Raw genomic sequence first — 18225 nt, forward strand, 5'->3', positions numbered from 1 at the left:
TTATCGAAGCTTACCCCTTTGGTTATTTCTCTATAGATATATGGTCGTATACTACAATTTTATGGACAACAATGCTGAGAACTGTTTATGAGCGGTTTCTTAGAGAGAATGTGTCTTATTTGAGCACTCTAGTATCTACTATTTATGGATAGCTATATACTCTTTAGTTCTCCACTCGTTGCGATTGATTTTGGCTCAATTTTGGGGCAATTTTGTTATGATTACAATAGCCTATACTCTTATACTTTGTAGTCATTTACAAATATAACAGTAAATGCATCCAATGACAATGCTATCTTTAACATCAAAAATTTGAATGGAAATAACTTTCAATATTGAAAGACACAAATATAATAAGCATTGGTGCAAAAGAAGTAGGCTTGAACATTGGAAGCCAAGGGTATAAAGCGATAAATTTTGGATAAAGATGGTTGGGATGAGCTCAATGAGTTATGTAAGTTCACAATTATACTATCTTTGTCTAAGCAAGTATACTTCAATGTTACTTCAATTGATGGTGGTGCATACGATTCATGGAAGAAGATATGTGATCTTAATGACAAGCAAAGCCCTGCATCTTAATTGTATTTGTCAAAAAAGCTTATGGATCTTTGCATGAAGGAGAACACCCCTATGTCTACTCATTTGAATGAGCTCCACTCTATTTTCACCCAGCTTATCTCACACAACATTCAGTTTGAGGATAACATAAAGTCTTTGTTCTTGTTTGCCATCAGACTGAGTCATGGGATACATTCCATACTCCTATGAATGCTAATGCTCTTGAAGATGGCTTTAAATACAATGATATAGAGACTGCTTTACTTACAGAATAAGTAAACAGAAAGAATATTTATGATAGGAAGGGGTGACTGCACTTGATGAAGTGATTGTTGTTCATATCTTCAAGGACTGCCATACAAAAGGAAGGTATGAGCATGGCCCTCATCATGAGGGAGGCCATCACATAGCTATCAATTGTTGTATTAAGATAAAAAAAAGAGTGGCGATATCCGGGCCTCTTCCACTATGGACTTTTGCTTGAGCAAAATCTTGAGTATCTTGAGGTAATGACATGTAGTAGTGATGAATGCAAGGTTACGGTAGGATGAAAATTCATCGAGGAAGTGCATGATGGATGGGCATATGTCCTTCTCAATGAAAATTAAGGAGTCCTATGGACTCCCTACATTCACATTATAGATCTCTGGAAAATCATACTTTCCATCATGCATATCCGAGTTATAATATATCCCTATTCTTCGAGGATATGGCATGTAGGGTGGATCGTTACGCTCCTCTGGTATGATGCTATAGAAGGCCATCCAAGCATCAAGGTTGGAGTCTCAGACCATGTCGCCACCATTTCAGTAGGGCTTTGTATCCACTGACGATCTTTGGGATCTCCCAAAACTTGTCTTGCTAGTAGTCTGCATGCTCTCTCTGCCACCTTGTAGGGTATTTTGCTCTTTCATCTGTCCATCAGGTTCCTAGTGGTTTGGCAAGCCTGATCACCTGCTCCACCACTCTTAGAGATAGGACCCTATCTAAGGAGCGAGGGTAGTGGAAAGAGAACTCAAAAGGTTAGCATTTATTCACCCACTGCTCCCAGACAGTTAGTTCCTAGGCCTAATTCACAGGATAGCACCACCCCATTCTGAAACGGCGCTTCCCTCGGGATCTTCAAGTGGCATCTCTTGTTGTGGTGGACTAGGTTTGCGTGGTTGCTTTTCCTCCTCTTGGCCTTACTCAAAGTCTGGCCCCTCCTCCTACACTATCTCTCTTGGCTTTTTAGTAGGGTGTTGCATTTGTTGTTGTTGCTCTCCGAACCTTGAGAGCCCCAGCCTGCCTTAGATATTGTCATTGTTGCTCTGTGCTCAAGCAACTTCCTTTTCAACCCTTCTACCATGTCCTCGCCTTCAGCCCTGGGTTACGTGTAGCAGGGTATTCAAGAAGGCTTGATGCTAGACTTCTATACCTACCTCCATTGCTTCTGTTGTGTCATGATTTGTTCACTTTTCGCCAAGATAAGGCATTTGGCAAGGTCCCTGAGCCTTCCAGCTATCTTTTCTTGCCAAGCCCTGGCCTTCTCCTCCATCCTTTCTACGCCTTGATTCTGGCATTGAGACATCATCATTACCATCGATTCTTGCTCCTTTCAGATCTCGAGCCTCTTCTCCTTATACTGTCTATGGTGGTTCAACTACTCTTTTAGTCATTCTTACTCTAGGAGGGCCACATCGAGTCAATTTTGCACCTCTGCCAGCCTTCGACACTTCCATCTTTCTGCACCTTGGCCTCATGTAGTTCTTTAAGCAACCATTCCTTTTGTTGTTTCTCCTTACGGAACTCTGCATAGGCCTGGATCTTTAATCTTTTTTCCAGCTCCTTGGTAAGCTAATCTTTGATTTTTCTTAGTTGCTTGAGGTGTTCCTCCATGTTCTTATTTTGTTATAAGAGGGCTGAGAAATCCATCTCCAGACTTATCTCCTCCCCTGCCTTTGCATCCTGGGGCTCTTTTGCACTCTCTTCTTCCTTCTTTGCTTCCAACTCTTTTTTCAAGTCGTTTATTTGCCTCTACTGGGTGGCTATTTGCTTTGTCTTTTCTAGCTGATAAGCTGAGAATGCCTCTCTTTTTGCCTCAAACTCTACCAACACTGCCTTCCTCTCCTCCACCATTTCTAGTTGGACTAGTAGCTCTTTTACGTATTCGTCATAACTTGTTGGCATTGGGATAGCCAAGGGTATGGATGTCGTCAAGGCTTCTATTATGGGCTTCTTCATGTCTTTCCTTGACTCTGCATCTACAGCCACTGTCCCCCTCATTCCTGGCATTGGGGATCCTCCACTTGGCATTGGGCCAATCGCTGCACTATGTTGACTAGGTACTACACCCAAGCCATCACATTGCTTTGGTTCAACGTGGCCTCTCTGTGGTTTCCTATGTGGTGGTAGGTGCCACACCCATGAAAGGTAGTGGTGGGTGTAAATAGAGCCTTCCCCTTTGCCTACCACTACAGGTCCTTGAGCTGCTTCTCCTACTATGGAGCTAGTGCCTAGTGCGTTTTCTAGGCTCCTCGCCAAATCTTCTACTCAGGAGGGTTGCTCAAGTGACAATCTAATGGTGAGATCTATCTACTCATCGTCTTCTCTTTTTAGCATTTTCTCCTCCTCTTTTTGCTTCCGCCCTCACTCTTCTTCTAGCTACCTTGATTATTTTTGTGAGGCTTCTAAGTTCGTGTCCCCTTCTGTTGTAGTTCTCTTCTTTTTACTTGGAATTCTCAGTATAATTTTTCCCCTTCTTCCCTGGCTTGATGGGGTAGATCCCTCCTCACCTCACTCACTAACAATTCTATTGCTCAAACCCTCCTATTGTTGTCGGGCTTGGAGGTGAGCTTCCTGCTTTTTTGCAACTCACTCTGCTTCTTCCTTACTGGGCGAATGCATTGGTGACCCATGGGCTGGTGACCACCACTTCTTTCCTCTCTACATCTCCCACCACCTCCTAGATTATGGTGGTTAGCATGCCCTCGAACTCTATGTTGGCCTTTTTTGTTGCTAGTTTCTTTATTGATGTCTCCGTTGTGGAAATTGGAGATTCCCCACCTATTGTTGTAGGGCCTGTAGCTAGCCCCTTTGTTGAAGACTCAATGGTCTTATGTACATAGTTGTTCCAGTTGACTTCATCCAAGGATTTAACTGCAAGGCTCTCGAGCAGCAATACTCCAATCCTGCTCATTAAAAGCAATATATCTCTGGTTGGAGAACAATGCGTGGACCCTTTTTTCCTGCAATCTGATGTTGGGGTTGGGGATGTCAACTAAATTGATCTCATCATTGGTGTACACTTGGCCCTTGTCCATCCCCAACATGTTGTAAATGTCTATTTTCGATCGTTCCTCAGGCTTGTTAATAAGCGCCAAAGCCCTTTCCACTAGTTCAAGACTTAGCTCAACTTCTACCCTTCATGTCTCCTCTCCTTGCCTCATCATCAGCATGCCACGGTTCCTGTTGGTGTCAAAAGAGCGTAGGAACTCTGTGCACTTGCACTTGTTGTAATCGATGGCTTGGCCGACCTTCTCTAGATACTTGCTAAGGTTGCACTGGTCAATGATCTGTTTCATGGCATGCTCCTCTATCACCTGGTCTTCTAGGTTTTGAATGTGTCTGTATTTGAGTTGGTTGAAGGCTCTCGTTTCAAAATGCAGATTTGGCCTAGCTCCTCTTTTGAGAATGGAAGCTTGCTGCCTTTGGCGTGGTGTTCTGCCATCTCCAGTTCTTATCATGATGTGACAATTTACTATTAGTTTACTTGAAACAACTTTTTGCAAAAGATAAGAGGATCACAAATGTATGTTATGGAACGGTGAAATATTTAAGTATAGAATGAAAATTTTTGCTTCAAGCAGTCCACACATTCCAATGAGAATTTCATGAAGTTTTTCCTCAAGTACAAGTTTACTTTAACTATCCTTTTTTGCTTTTGAAATCCGATTTTAGGTTCAAGTCATGTTTTCTTGTCCACCTTACCCCCTCCCCTCCCCTCCCTCCTCAAGAATGATAAAGATCCTTCCTAGGATTGGAGAATGAAGGTTAAAAGCATTAAGACCACCAACTGGATGGGTTTTACTTCTTCATGAGCCAATCATAAAACTATGGGTTATGCTCTAAGTAGGCATGATGATCCATGTCATATAGCCTAATGCCCATGTATACAATGGAGGTTAGGACATCAGTTATTAGGAAGTCACCACAGTTCATTCTGCTACTAGCGATATGTAATTCTTTCTCAACAGTCAAGATTCAGACTAGATAGGGGTGGGCTAGAACATGAGCTTCTAACAGTCGATTGTTGCGAGTGATGGCCAAGACCCTGAATGATGTAGGAGCCACACAGATTGGGTCGTACTCAGAGGTTTTGATTGCACATCTCTTCTTCAAGTTGGAAGCCCTCTTGTTCCCATTGGAGACAGAGAGCATACCATTTGCACAAGAAGAACGAGTGAGAGTCGACTAGCTTTTTCAACTCTTCTGGCTCTTGATTTGTTATAGAGACTTTGCTCTTGCTATAGGAGGTGATCAGCCCTATTTGAGAGCTTGCTTGTGGGAAATCTTGTTGGCGATCAATTCCTTGGCCACCATAGGAATCTTGACAAACATGAAGAGAGCTTGCTATAGGAGGTGATCAGCCCTATTTGAGAGCTTGCTTGTGGGAAATCTCGTTGGCGATCAATTCCTCGGCCACCATAGGAATCTTGACAAACATGAATTCATATTCTTCCCAAGTGCATGGCAAGGAGCGTACATCCATTGCTAATGACTTGTCTAGAAGGCCTAAATCCAACCGTTCATAGCTTTTAGCAAATATGGTGAAGGTGGCATCCAAGCGTGTGATGCATATAACTAGGTCGTCCCTCGTATTTGTGGCTAAGTCCAAGGCCAAAGTAAGGATAGATCTCCGCTCGTAGGAGGGTTTAAGGCTTGTGGGAGGTTGGGTTTTGACTAGACTGGTTAATTTAGCAACTTATGCTTGCTTCATGGACAAGTCAATAGGGTGTCTGTCGACCACTTATGCAACGGGTTGGCCTTGCGGCTCAGTTGGTGAGTTGCACTCTACTTGTGGAATAGTTGGGACACTAGGAGCGTCAGGTTGAGTCAATTTTGATGTAGAGAGCTATGGCTTTGGTCGATAAACCTATTGTGGTCTATGGGTTTGGTAGCTTTTGAGCCGATTGGTTTCTCATTCCTAGCTAGCTTACTGTCTTGTGGAGGCTATGGGGCCGAAAGGCATTGTCAGAGGGACACACATGCCACTTGTGGGCTTGTGCAACCAAATCCATTTGTTATCTTCGTAGTAGCCTTGAGCATGTAATAGGGCTTTGGGGACCCATCGTGACTTGGTAGCCTTAGTGTTAAGCAACACGTAGAAGATCATTGGTAGGCTTTCAATCTTAATAGAGACCGCTAATTTGCACTTTCCCAATAGTGAGCAAGACTACCACCCCAGCATTAGTAGGCTGCAATTGGGGCTGTGACCACCCAATGAGGGTCTAATGGTCATGTGTAAGAATATTAAAGTCACCTCCCTCATCAATGAGTGCATCAAAAGGCACGTGTCTTGTGGGCAGTGAGACCGATATGCACAGGTAGGCAGGTGCTATTGCTTCCTCATCCTCATCCTCTATCTCGGTGATGGTAGTGACTCTTACATTCACGGGGGTGGTCCCAGCATGGGGGAGGCTCGTGCAACGGATGCGTTGGAGGCTACTACTTCTTAAGGCAACTACCATTAAAGAACCTTTTGCCCTCTCCCTCTACAGTCTTGAGCTCTACATTGCTAGTTCAACTAATGTTGGAGATATTGAAAGGTCCCAATCCCCTGAACTTCATCTTCTGCTTATGGCTCTTTATAAAGTACAGAAGCACTAGGTCACCCTACTCAAAGTCGCATTGTTTAGTATGTTTGTCAAACCAGCTTTTGCATCTTGCCTTCTCATTGCTCCACAGATTTGTGCATGGGTCGCTAGGAGTTGGGTCTTAGATAGGCATTCTAACTCTACCAGTTGTTCTATCCATGCTTCGTTTCCATCCCATCTCTCTTGGACTGCCACTCTCAAAATTGGAACAAAGAACCCCACTAGCAGGATTGCTTCAATTCCACAGGTCATTTTGAATGGTGTTTGCTCTACGGCTATCTTATACGTTGTTCTATATGCCCATAGTGCTATGATGAGCTTATTGTCCCAATCCGTGTGATGTAGAGATCACCTTGGTTAGAATAGTTACTTGGATCTTATTCATGGATTTCGTCCGACCGTTAGCTCGAGGGTAGTATGGTGAGGATTTTCTATGGAGTTCTTGGTACTTGATTGCTACACTGATAATTGCATTTTATATTTTTCCATTTTCTTCATCTTTCCCTACTTCTCTTTCTCTTCTTTGCTTCTCTTTTTCTCTTCTTCCCTACTTCTCCCTCCCCCCCCCCCTCTCTCTCTCTCTCTCTCTCTCTCTCTCTCTCTCTCTCTCTTTCTAGCATGTTCAGAGTACGAAGAAGCAAAAGGCTAGCTATTGAGCCCCCTTATACTAAGGCTAAAGGTCCCGGCTATAACCTGTAAAGATCAACCTAAATTTGGTTATTAATTCAATGTTAAAGTCACCTAGTAGCTTAACTAGTGTCAATCCTTGAGCCATTGTATTCACAAGTCAACTCAAATCAAAGCATATCAATGCCACACTTGGTTCATAGTGAGTGAGAAATGAGGGAGAGCAATTCTCGTCAACCCCTTTATCTGTAGGGTATAGTCTCGACTCTGGTCCCCTAAAATAGTATTGATCGAGATCTAAGATGGCATGCTATGTATTCAAGTACTCCCCCATTTCCTAATTATATCGCCTTGAAGGAAAACTCTCGGCTCACTGAGACCACCCATATCGGTAGGACAAACCTATCGTGGGTTTTATCCTCTCACTTTCCTCAAGGTGTGTTTTGAAATTAGTCCTATCCTTCAGCATGGTCAAACCAACCCCTTGGTGAAGGGCTTCTGCCACTAAGAGGTATAGTGCATAATCAAAAATCCTCCAATGAGGGCACAAGGACCATTGGGCTCAAATTCAAAATAATAATCATTTGCTATAGAATACAACTTGCTTTCTTTCTGACTTAAAATTATCATCATGAATAACTATTCTTCTTTCCCTATTTGATCAAGTTTCAAAGCTGAAATTGCCAAGAATAGGAGTAGGAATGCAACAAGTACCCGTGGTCCTTTGTAAGTCATGGATGTTACTTGTTTGATAAAGTAGCTAGGTACGAGACATCATTATGCAATCATCTTGAACTCTCAACCTTAATAGTGTTGGTAAGTTTGTGATGGCTACAAGGGAGCCACGAAAGCTAGCAAGATAGGCCTTCAAGGCATCTCACAATATACAATTTGTGTGTTATCTAGAGTACTTTGAGGCATTACACACATTTATGATCCTCATTGGTTGTATGAAGATCTAAGAAGCATGTAGGAGGGGTCAATGCAAGCATGGAGGAATGGGAGTTTTCTAGGGGATACATACTCAAGGTAAATAATTATTAGGGTAGATTTCTTTGCACACATGCTAGACATTCTTTGAGGGTCCATCTTTACTTGTATTCTTTAGTACAAGTCATGTTCTACCTTACAGTCTTATGTGCGCCATAATTGCAGTTCATTTCATCCTTGTCTTGGTCCTTGCATTTAATCCTTCAAGTGATCCTTGATAGCTTTGATAACTTCTCCTAATAGTTTGCGAGGGTAGCATAAAATATCACTCTTTGGAATTCTATCTTTCCCTCTATATCTCTCTTTTCTACCCTTCTCATTCTCTCCCTCCCTATCCTTCTCAATCTCTCTCTTCCCCTATCCTCTCACAATCTCATTCATCTCAATCTCTCTCTTCTCTCTCCTCTTTCTAGGCTCTCTTCTTCATATCTCCCTTTTCTACCTCTCTTTTCTTCTTCTGCTTCTCTAATTCTCTCTCTATTTCCCCCTTTTGTATCTTCTTAGTCCTATCCTTCCTCAAAGTCATCCATCACGACCGCTATAAAACTCAAGCTTGCTTGCCAGTGCCCATTTTGAACAGGCATATCCTTTGCTATTTCACAATATCTATATTTTCCTTGTACAAATGACACTTCCAATCCTTCTACCCTCATAGGCCTCGCACCTAGTCGAGCTGCTACTTGAGGGGATAGAAAGTTGTGGGTTGCTTATGTGTCCACCATCATCATTGGGGGTCGATTCCCCACCTTAGTCTGAACAAACATGTTGGTGATGCTCGGAATGAAGGCAGGCACACTGACCTTGGGCTTTCCTTCCCATTCCTTGCCTTCATCTTCTATTTCACGAATACCCATCTACTTTGAGTAGCCTCATATACCCATCTACTTCACGAATCCATCTATTCAAACTCACAAAGTCCCTTTCTCCTTTATACTACCCTAGTCCATCCGATGAAGAGTCATCTCAATCCTTCCTTTTTTTCTTTCTGCGTCTTTTGTGATCACCTTCATTGTCAGTCTCAGCTTGAGCCTTTCCCAAAGCTTTGGGTAGCACAGTGGCTAGCAGGTCTTTCATCATCTCCCACATGGCCTCTCGAAGTCACGCCGAGGTACATCTCCATCATGAAGTGCTACTTCTATCTCATTTTCAGATTCAGTTGCATATTCTTCATCTCCCGCAAGTAGAGGTCTGCTTGGCCCCATTCCTAGGGCCACCAAGATTTCATCCTGGCCATCTCTATTCCCACCTTTGTTCTTGTTGCGCCCACCCATGTTGATGAACCACAACTAGCTTTCCTACCTAAATCGCTCCCACGCCCGGCCTTCGCATGAGGAGAGCTTTGATACCAAGTGTGACGCACGAGGGATGCATGGAGTGCTTTGCCCAACTTTTCATTCATCACCCATAATTGGCACCATGATCCTCCATAGTCAATCCACCACTTTCGCTCACAAGAAGGCACTTTGCTAAAAAAGAGAGTAGCTTGCAAGAGAGCTTCGAGAATGAAAGAGAATAGTTGTATTATGAAAGCGCAGGGCCCAAGTGGAGGGAGGAACACCCACACGTTTGCAAGATGGAAGTCTGTTACAATACTTGTTTGTGCACTTCACCTCCCTCATATCAATGAGGAAAGTGTTCAAAGACATAGCCTAAATGAGGAAGAGGAGGCCTGGCTAGCAAAGCTATTTCTAAAGGCTAAAGAATGGCCCACAATGTACCATGTAAGGGGTGGTAGCGATCTTAAGTATTGGCAAAGCCATAAAGGCAAAGGAGCAAGTGTGCTTGAGAAGAACAGTCATTTCAACTCAGCAAACAAGATATGGGTCCTAAGAGCCATGGAGGGCTGTGGAGGCAACTAGAGTGTAGGCTACACCCACATTCTGGAAAAGCCGCTTTAGAAGGGTGTGGTCTGCAAACCCATCCTTCAAATCAATCTTAATGTTGTGAGTGCCAGCAAGGAAGATTCAATCAAAGGGCCGCATTAGGTTTCATTATGGTTGCCCCTATGTGCCCTTTCCGCAAGAAGCTGGAAGTACCTCTGTTAAGGAGCTACAATGGAATTGCAAGGATAGCATTTGCTATGCAGGGAAACCAGAGATGTTGGAAGTATCCACTAAGCATCTGCTATGGGATTGCAAAGGAAACCCAGAGATGTTGGAAGAATCTATTTAGCATCCACTATGGTATTGCATGGAAACCCAAAGATGTTGGAAATATGTTATGAATGCTATGGATAAAGCTGGTCTTCACAGTGAAGCGAGCCCTTTTGGGAGACAAGAGGCAGTTCAGATGAAATTAGCCAATTGTGGTTTGTGATTAGATTAATCTGGTTCTGCAGAAATATATGTTCTTTTTTGGTAGATTCCTCTTGGAGTTCCAGACTTTAAGAGAAGCTTTTTGCTGAAATAACAGCTGTTTTTGAAAATTTAAGTAGAAAGGCCCCCACGTTTAGAGTGACTGGTAAACTGCTTAAAAAGCCCTTTGCATCCTTTGAGTTAATGTAAATACTGTACTTTGACAATACACACCAAACTGCATCAGAAAAGTAAAAACTAAGATTTTATTGTCAACCATTGAGTTGGAAAAGTTGGCAAGAAAATGGTAAAGTTGCAAAATATATATTTGGTTTATATCAGCACTTCTCCACAAAGGAAGCTGCCACTCTCAACGCCATTCAAGAGGTTTAAGCTGTTAAGTAATGAGACATGTTAAGGTTGCACAACCAAAACCGGGGCTTATTTGCAGCAAAATTATGCTGACAGGCAGGCAACAATCAGGAAAGATAGCACCAAGTCACCTCAGTCATCAATGAGATGCCGAACTACCCCACTATTTATCAATCAAGGTGGGGTAGTCGTGTAAAGAGAGAATAGACACAGTTCATAGCCCATCATGAGTATATGCCTATTTCTCTTCTTGCTAGCAAAGAGTTACTTCATGATGCATCCCATCAAAACCAAGCCAAGTCAAGAGGAAAGTTCCCTTCACGCTATTGCTAGAACCACGAAGCAAAACCTCCAGTGTATCTATCACGAAAAATCCATTGTACGTCCTACTCTCTCCATTCACATTTGAATGGGGAATGCACACTGCCTCACGGCTGTTTGGGTGTGTATGCCACAGGAAAGAAAAAGATGCACACTCCTAATGCAATGAACCTCAATATTAGCTGTTAAGTAATGCCCACAATCTTGACTGAATAAACACATCTTAGCAGCACTTATTTATTGTGGAAACAAATGCAGGGCATGCCACTGTACTGATACTTGCAGGCTCAGCTTGCAGAAGTGATCATTCATTCAACTGGCATAATTCTAAACCTACAATACAATTGCAGATCTGCCACATATCAAATGACATTATGGAGTCCAGTCTGGTGATCCAAAAACATTCCCTATAAGCAGTGCACTTAACAGAATGAATATAGGAGCTTATTTACATAACAAATGCAAACTTGTGTGGAATACATTGCTCAATACTTCAGCTCTACCTTGAAGAATACTAACATACAAATGTACCTGCAGGCAATCTGACTGTTAATCCCTACATTTAACAACTATGAATCATATAAAAGTAATAACAATAACATAGAAATATAGTGAATCCAGTAAAACAAAATTCACTTTCTTAAGAGTCAAACATTGCTATAACCCTGCATTACAATAATGAATTCACCTTGTAAACAAACGCCCAAACAACAATGTGGCAGGCCAAAATGACTCCACATGGGAATACGAAATGGGCCTGCAATTTAAGAGGAAATGGCCCAAAGTAATGTCTCAGACCCAAAGAATGAAACTGTCAAATAATGAACGATTAACTTGAGCCGGATGGCAGACATCTGTATGCACAAACTGCCTCCAAGATGGTACTTGTACTGCCCTCGCCTAGCTATTCAGTAGAGAAACCAGCTAGTGACAAACAAGAGCTAAGAACAATGCTCTTTTTTACACAAATTGAACCAACTCCTCTGGTGAACAGAAGCACCATATGGCTTTCTGTCAGTCCACAGATTCCATAGGGCCCACAGGAGCTGCAGATGCTAGCAACTACCTACATTACTCCCTTGCATGTACCACCAGCCCTTAAGCTCATATAACAGCAGAGTAGAATTGGATGACTCCTCTACGGGAAGCCGTTGCCAGTAACAGCCAAGAGTTGGTTTGTTTTATTGAAGCATGCATCCAAGACAGCCTTTCAAATGGACCTTTGGACCTCTTGGACAGTCATGATGGAAGGCCGTAACAGTCAAATTCTGAAGCCTCAGCTCACCTGCTCACCAATGAGGTCAAGGCCCACTACTAAGAATGAGATTCCTTGGAACAACAAGAAGTAGAAGTGAACACCTTGCACAGAGAGAAGACTTCTTGCAGACGCAGTCAAGAGAAGGAAAGCCAATGTTAGCTCCTTTCTGTACACCCGATTGCTTTTCTTTTTGCGGGGCTTGGGAGCCTGCTCGTTCAGCTTAGATAGAACATCAAGTCCAGTTTCAGAAGCTCCCCGGTGATGCAATGGCGGAACTTGCTCTGCTTGAGCTTCCTTCTCAGCAAATGCAACCAGATCTGTCTCTGAAGCTCTACCAACCTTCTTTGTGACAACCCATTCGTATGAACTCCCGAGTTGGAACAGGCCAGATACCATGGCATTAAACTTTGTAACCGACATTGTGTTCTCAAAAAGTAAGTAAGGCACAATAAAGGGAAATGATTTTGGGGCAGGAACAATGTTCAGGAAAGACATGAGAGCAGGAACATAGCAGACCACCCAGGCAGGTAAATGGGCTTCTGGTATAAACATGGTCATTGGAAGAATGATACAAAATAAAGTGAAAGAGTAGAAAGGAAGAATCAGTTTCCTCAGCAGAAAGAAGAGAAAAATCAGGTTTGCCTTCTTCCACATAGATATCTGCATAAAAAGCAGAGAAACATCATGCCCAGCTTCATTTTACTCAATCCACGTGAAAAGGTTTGAATACTGCCATGTATACTACTTGATTCAAAGACCCCATCTAATTCACATCAACTGTAAGATAGAGAACTAAAATCAAAACAAATTTCAAATTCGATCATGTACCCAGGTTTACCTTTGAGGTAATTATGTCTGGAAGACAAAGCCGGAAAAGCTGCATAGGACCCGAATGCCAACGATGTTGTTGCTTCCTGTAAGCCTCATAGGACTCGGGCACTTCACACATGCACTGCACAAAACCACCAGCAGGCCACAAAGTAAATACAACTGTACAAAGCTTAAGTTCAGAGCACATGCAGCTCAAATCACTTCTCCATAGCTGAACTTGGCTTACCTTGACATCATTGACAAAGATGAACTTCCATCCGTTCAAATGAGCCCTCACTGCAATGTCCATGTCCTCAACAGTTGTTCGCTCCAGCCAACCTCCAGACTCTTCTAAAGCCTTGATTCTCCACACACCAGCAGTTCCATTAAACCCAAAAAAGTTCAAAAAGACTCCATTAACCTGCTGCTCAACTTCAAAGTGATATGACAAATTGATGTACTGCAGCCTTGTCAGAAGATTTTCATCCTTATTAACAAAAGACCATCTGGCCTGAACCAGGCCCAAATCATCATTTCCCTGCATAAAATAGCAGATTGATTGTAAAGACTGCATGTTCGAAAAGATAAAAATTTCAATGTTAAAGAGCAAAACTCTCAAACACCTTGAAATGTATGACTGTTCGCTTTAAGAAATCCGGCTGTGGTTGAAAATCGGCATCAAAAATGGTAACAAACTCATAATCTTTCACATAATCGCAGCTCATTGCGGACTTGAGATTGCCTGCCTTGTATCCAGACCGGATTAAGCGATGTCTGTACACGATATTCAGACCTTTCTGGTGCCACTTCTGCACCTCAGCTTTGATCAGCAGCTGAGTATCTTTGTCATCAGAATCATCCAGTACTTGGACAAGTAATCTATCTCTAGGCCAGTCTAACTGTGCGACAGCTCCAATCGATTGTTGATAGACCTGCAAAGATTGCAGGAAAAAGATAATGACAGCCTGCTCATACAAGCAAATACCAATATTCAGATGCAAAGGTAAGCAGACATCTAGTTGGAATCACTGCCCACCAGGTTACAAGGAAACTGGGAACAGGAATCAGATCTAAGACTGTAAACTCGCATTAAAATTTACTGGACTGATATGATACACAAGATAAAGTAACCGCCGAGCAGAATCAGCTACTGTGATGACCAACAGCATCTATATGCACCCAATGCAAGCAGCCATTTGACAGATTCTCATACAGCAAGCGTCCAAATACTATATTGGCAGTAACAATATGCTCATACCTCCCTTTCGTTGCACATAGGCATCTGAATGAGCACCTTCGGATAGCCAGCATTGGGTTGCTCAAGGTCATCAGACTCAAATGACTGTACTTTTGGAACAGGCTTGATCTTCTTCAGCTTGATCCACACACAACCCAGACATTGTGTCAATCTATCTACCGACTGAATGAGGAACAACACAATACAGACATTTGCCAGCGATTGCAGTGGCGGAGCCAGATAATTTGCCCTCACATACACCCAAGCAATGTAGGTGGAATGTAGGAGGCCCTGTACATCGGAGGAGCCAGGAATATGCAAATGTGGACGGGTGAAATGCCACCCCTTCATGTGCGCCACAACCTCAAACATGAGCATAAAGATAGCAAAAGCTAGAAAAGCCCTGATGGCATTGTACAGCTTCCCCTTATGAGGCTTATCTGAGCTGATCGCCACACCTTGCCTGAGAATGAGCCTGGTCTTGATAGCTGAAAGCAGCGTCCAGAGACCCTGGGCGACCCAGGTCACGCATCCAACTGCTTGATGTGCTCGAAGAAGTATGACCCAAGTCAGTTGCTTGGCATTCTTGCCCCTCCCTTTGTCAGCAGAATTGAAGTCATCCTCTGGGCTGCGGAGCTCGAGCATTGACCAATTGTTAGGGTTCTCCATCTTGACGACGACCGGTGTTCCTCTGTGGCTCTCCTTGTTCCACCATTCGCCGAAATCGAAGCTGGGCGGCATGGGGAGGCTCTGTGTGAGAGCGCCCAATATTGAGAGGGATGCACCACCACCAAAACGGAACTGGTGTTAGGGTTAGGGTTGAAGCCGCGCAGGGAGATGGGGAGAGGAGCAGGGCAATGAAAGAATAGACTGATAAATCAACGCTGGGGGGCTCGGATGAAGCGGCTCTGCTCAAGTGTACTTCGATCCGGAGGTTTTCGCTGAAGGAACCCCTGCGAAATTGCGCGTTTTTTTTCCCCTCTCCCTCAACGCTGCTGCATCTGCTCCTCCGCTGAGGCCGAATGCATCAGGGGAAGAGAAGCGATGAAGGAATGGCTACTAGGGGGTAAAAAGAGGAGATGGGTTATGCAGGGTAGTGGCAATGTGGAGGTGGGTATGGTGGAAAGGGAAGGCCCCGCGGAGGGTGGGAGAGGAGAGGGGGAAGGGGCAGCATGGGCACAGAGAGAGAGAGAAGAGGACAAGAAGAGGAGGATGTAGGCAGTATAATGAGCAAAGGAGGACAGGGGGAGAAAGACAGATGATCTACTAGGTATAATCCTTTCTAACAATAATGTGCCTACACTTATGCTACTCTTTCTCTTCTTCTACTGCTGCTGCTTTGGGAATGACAGGTTATGAAGGGAGGGGAGGAAGAAGAAGGGACGATAGGGGAGAGAAGATGAAAAGAGAGAGAGAGAGAGAGAGAGAGAGAGAGGTCGAAATCCCAACCGGAAAATTGGACCCTTCCGTTCTAAAAGTCGTAGGTGAAACGAGGCTACCAACACTGTGCCTCTCTCTCTCTCTCTCTCTCTCTCTCTCTCTCTCTCAATCCACAGTCCAGCCATTTCGTATTCGGTGGTCGATGTGGCCTTCTTACCCTTCCATCTTTCTTCCTCCTTCCTCTTTTCTCTAGGTGTACCCCTCTCCCCAAAAGCTTCCATTGACCATACGCCTAATCCCTTTTTTAACGCTAAAAAGAGTAAAGTGTGTTAAGTAATTACCATCACGGTAATATTTACACCTTTCATAGGAAAAGACTTATGTGTATTGCACAGTTTACTTTAGTAGACTTCATATGGCAAATCCCTCTTGTGTGCGTACACAAACTTGAACAAGATGTCCTTAGGATGAAATTTGGGTTTCTCACATGCTCGATGATATCATCACTTGGGCATAAGACAAGGCATAAGGCTCAACTTCTATTCATCATGAAGATTGGTGCCTTAGATGCACTAGATCCTTAGGGAGTCAAATGTTCTTGTGTCCTTGAGCATCATAGCTTTAATGATTTCCCAAACTTTCGAAGATGCTTCATTCATGTCTCCCCTATGCACCAAAGAGCATTTGCTTCATGTTAATCTATGAGTGGAATCCCACTTGCTCCATTGTCCTTTCCAAAGGGGCCTCACCTCTAGACACTCCAAGAATAAGTGCAAAATATTCTCCAAACCTCTTCTGCAAAAAAGGCACTCGGGTGAGATGTCATAGACTTAGTAAGTCTATCTTTTGTGGGCAGCTTATGAGCTACCACTCTCCATAGCATAATGTAGGACAATGTTCACTTCCAAGCCGTGTGCACCCTCCTTTTCTAAACACATGTTGTGTCATTAGGAAGGTGTCGACCAGTTTGTGCTCACCTTAAGTATCCAACTTCCATTTGGTTCTAAGAAGTCTTGGCACTTATTTGCCTCAAGGAGCTCCTTGCCCTAGCATGTGACCTAGTACTTGCATGGATTATCGTATATAAAAATGGGATTTAAACATGATAGAGTGCAACCAGTTTTCTCTCGATTTAGACAACTCGATTTATCCTTTTATGGCATTGATTGCCTTGAAGGCCAAGGTTGTCTATTCCTAAATGTCTTGCCATTTACAAAATCTTCCTAGCAACCATGGTCAATAGTTGCAAATTGGGCAATAAGAGTGGTACCACCCTTGTGTTGCATTCGCAAATCCATATTAACAATGACAATGAAGGGTCACCTTTCCTCCCCCTTATTCATTTCCATTGAAGGTTGGAGATAATCAATTCAAGCCACTAATTAGTGCTTGGGCAAGCTCGAAAACTCTGATCTTCACCTTCCCCTTGACCAAAGTTATTGTCTAGCCAATGAAGCCATCACAATATCATTAGGAGTGAACCCAAGCCAATAGAGATAAAGTGTGTGGTTTTTGCCCCACAAGGATTCAAGGCCCAATCTCTCAATACCAAGTGTATGAAGGCTTGGCCTAATCCAAATAACTTGAAGTTAGCGAGGGGAGCTAGTTAAGAGAGTCATTGAGAGACACCAACTTTCCTTTAGCAAATCCTTCATAACATCCAAAAAGAGCTCTTATGGAATCAACATGAGTCTCAATTGTAAGGTTGTCAAAAGACCTTACTCCGAATATCTTTTCCAAATAGTTAAGCGAAAGTTTTTGTGCTCTCTTCCTTGAGGCGAGCGTGAGGCTCTCATTGGGCATAACCAATAAATTTGAATGCAATAGTAAAGTTACATTATATGCTTCTTGAGCATCCATTTTGCAACCTAAAAACTCTTAATTGAAAGGAGAACCGGTTCACATAAGCCATGACTTGAGTGGAAGGTCTTGTCCTTGCTCCCAAGGGCTTTCTTTGACCATAACTTATACTTAAGTGGAAGGACTTGCTTCCATTGACCATAACTTATACCTAAGTGGGAACTCCTATTGTACATAGACAATGTACATTGCTTGCTGCTTTGCAACAACTAAGTTTCATGCTTGTGTTTGCAATCCTTGTAGAAAGACTACTCTTTATTAGCCAAACTCCCCATCTAACAATGTATTTTGCCTAGTGATTTGCAACAACTAAGCTTCAAGCTTGCCTTAATGATCATGGGCAATGCATATCCTTGCATAGCAGCTATCATTCTTTGTGAAATTGACTTGGCATGAAGGAGTAGACATCTCAAATGTAGATTGTAGTAACTGCTCACAATCTTATAAAAATGACAATGTGTGTATCCAAATGAAACCTACACAATTGAAAGGACCAAACATGTATTAGTAACAATGTTTACTTCAAGTACATGTGGTAAACTCCAATTGCTTTTGTGGGTGGAGCATGTTCCCACAATTATCACATCAAGTCCATAGTTCATATCATATCTATATTCCACATGCACCTTCTAAGCCTCTAAAGATAATTATAGCACATGA

At 43.0% G+C, this 18225-nt stretch overlaps 1 protein-coding gene across 1 annotated transcript; it reads right to left on the bottom strand.

Moving 5' to 3' along the window:
* Window positions 1-11629: 11629 nt before the first annotated feature.
* Window positions 11630-15797, bottom strand: LOC148019730 (putative xyloglucan glycosyltransferase 8). Its single transcript, XM_087699872.1, has 5 exons — window positions 14347-15797; window positions 13712-14020; window positions 13336-13626; window positions 13117-13230; window positions 11630-12938 (listed from the first exon to the last, which is right to left on the bottom strand). Exons 1-5 carry the CDS (start codon window positions 15064-15066, stop codon window positions 12297-12299), a joined length of 2076 nt encoding a protein of 691 aa, XP_087555998.1. The 5' UTR covers window positions 15067-15797; the 3' UTR covers window positions 11630-12296.
* Window positions 15798-18225: the final 2428 nt, after the last annotated feature.

This window comes from Lygodium microphyllum, chromosome 19, assembly GCF_053477565.2.
Source record: "Lygodium microphyllum isolate KBCC chromosome 19, Lygodium_microphyllum_v1.1.10, whole genome shotgun sequence".
Lineage (NCBI taxonomy): Eukaryota > Viridiplantae > Streptophyta > Polypodiopsida > Schizaeales > Lygodiaceae > Lygodium > Lygodium microphyllum.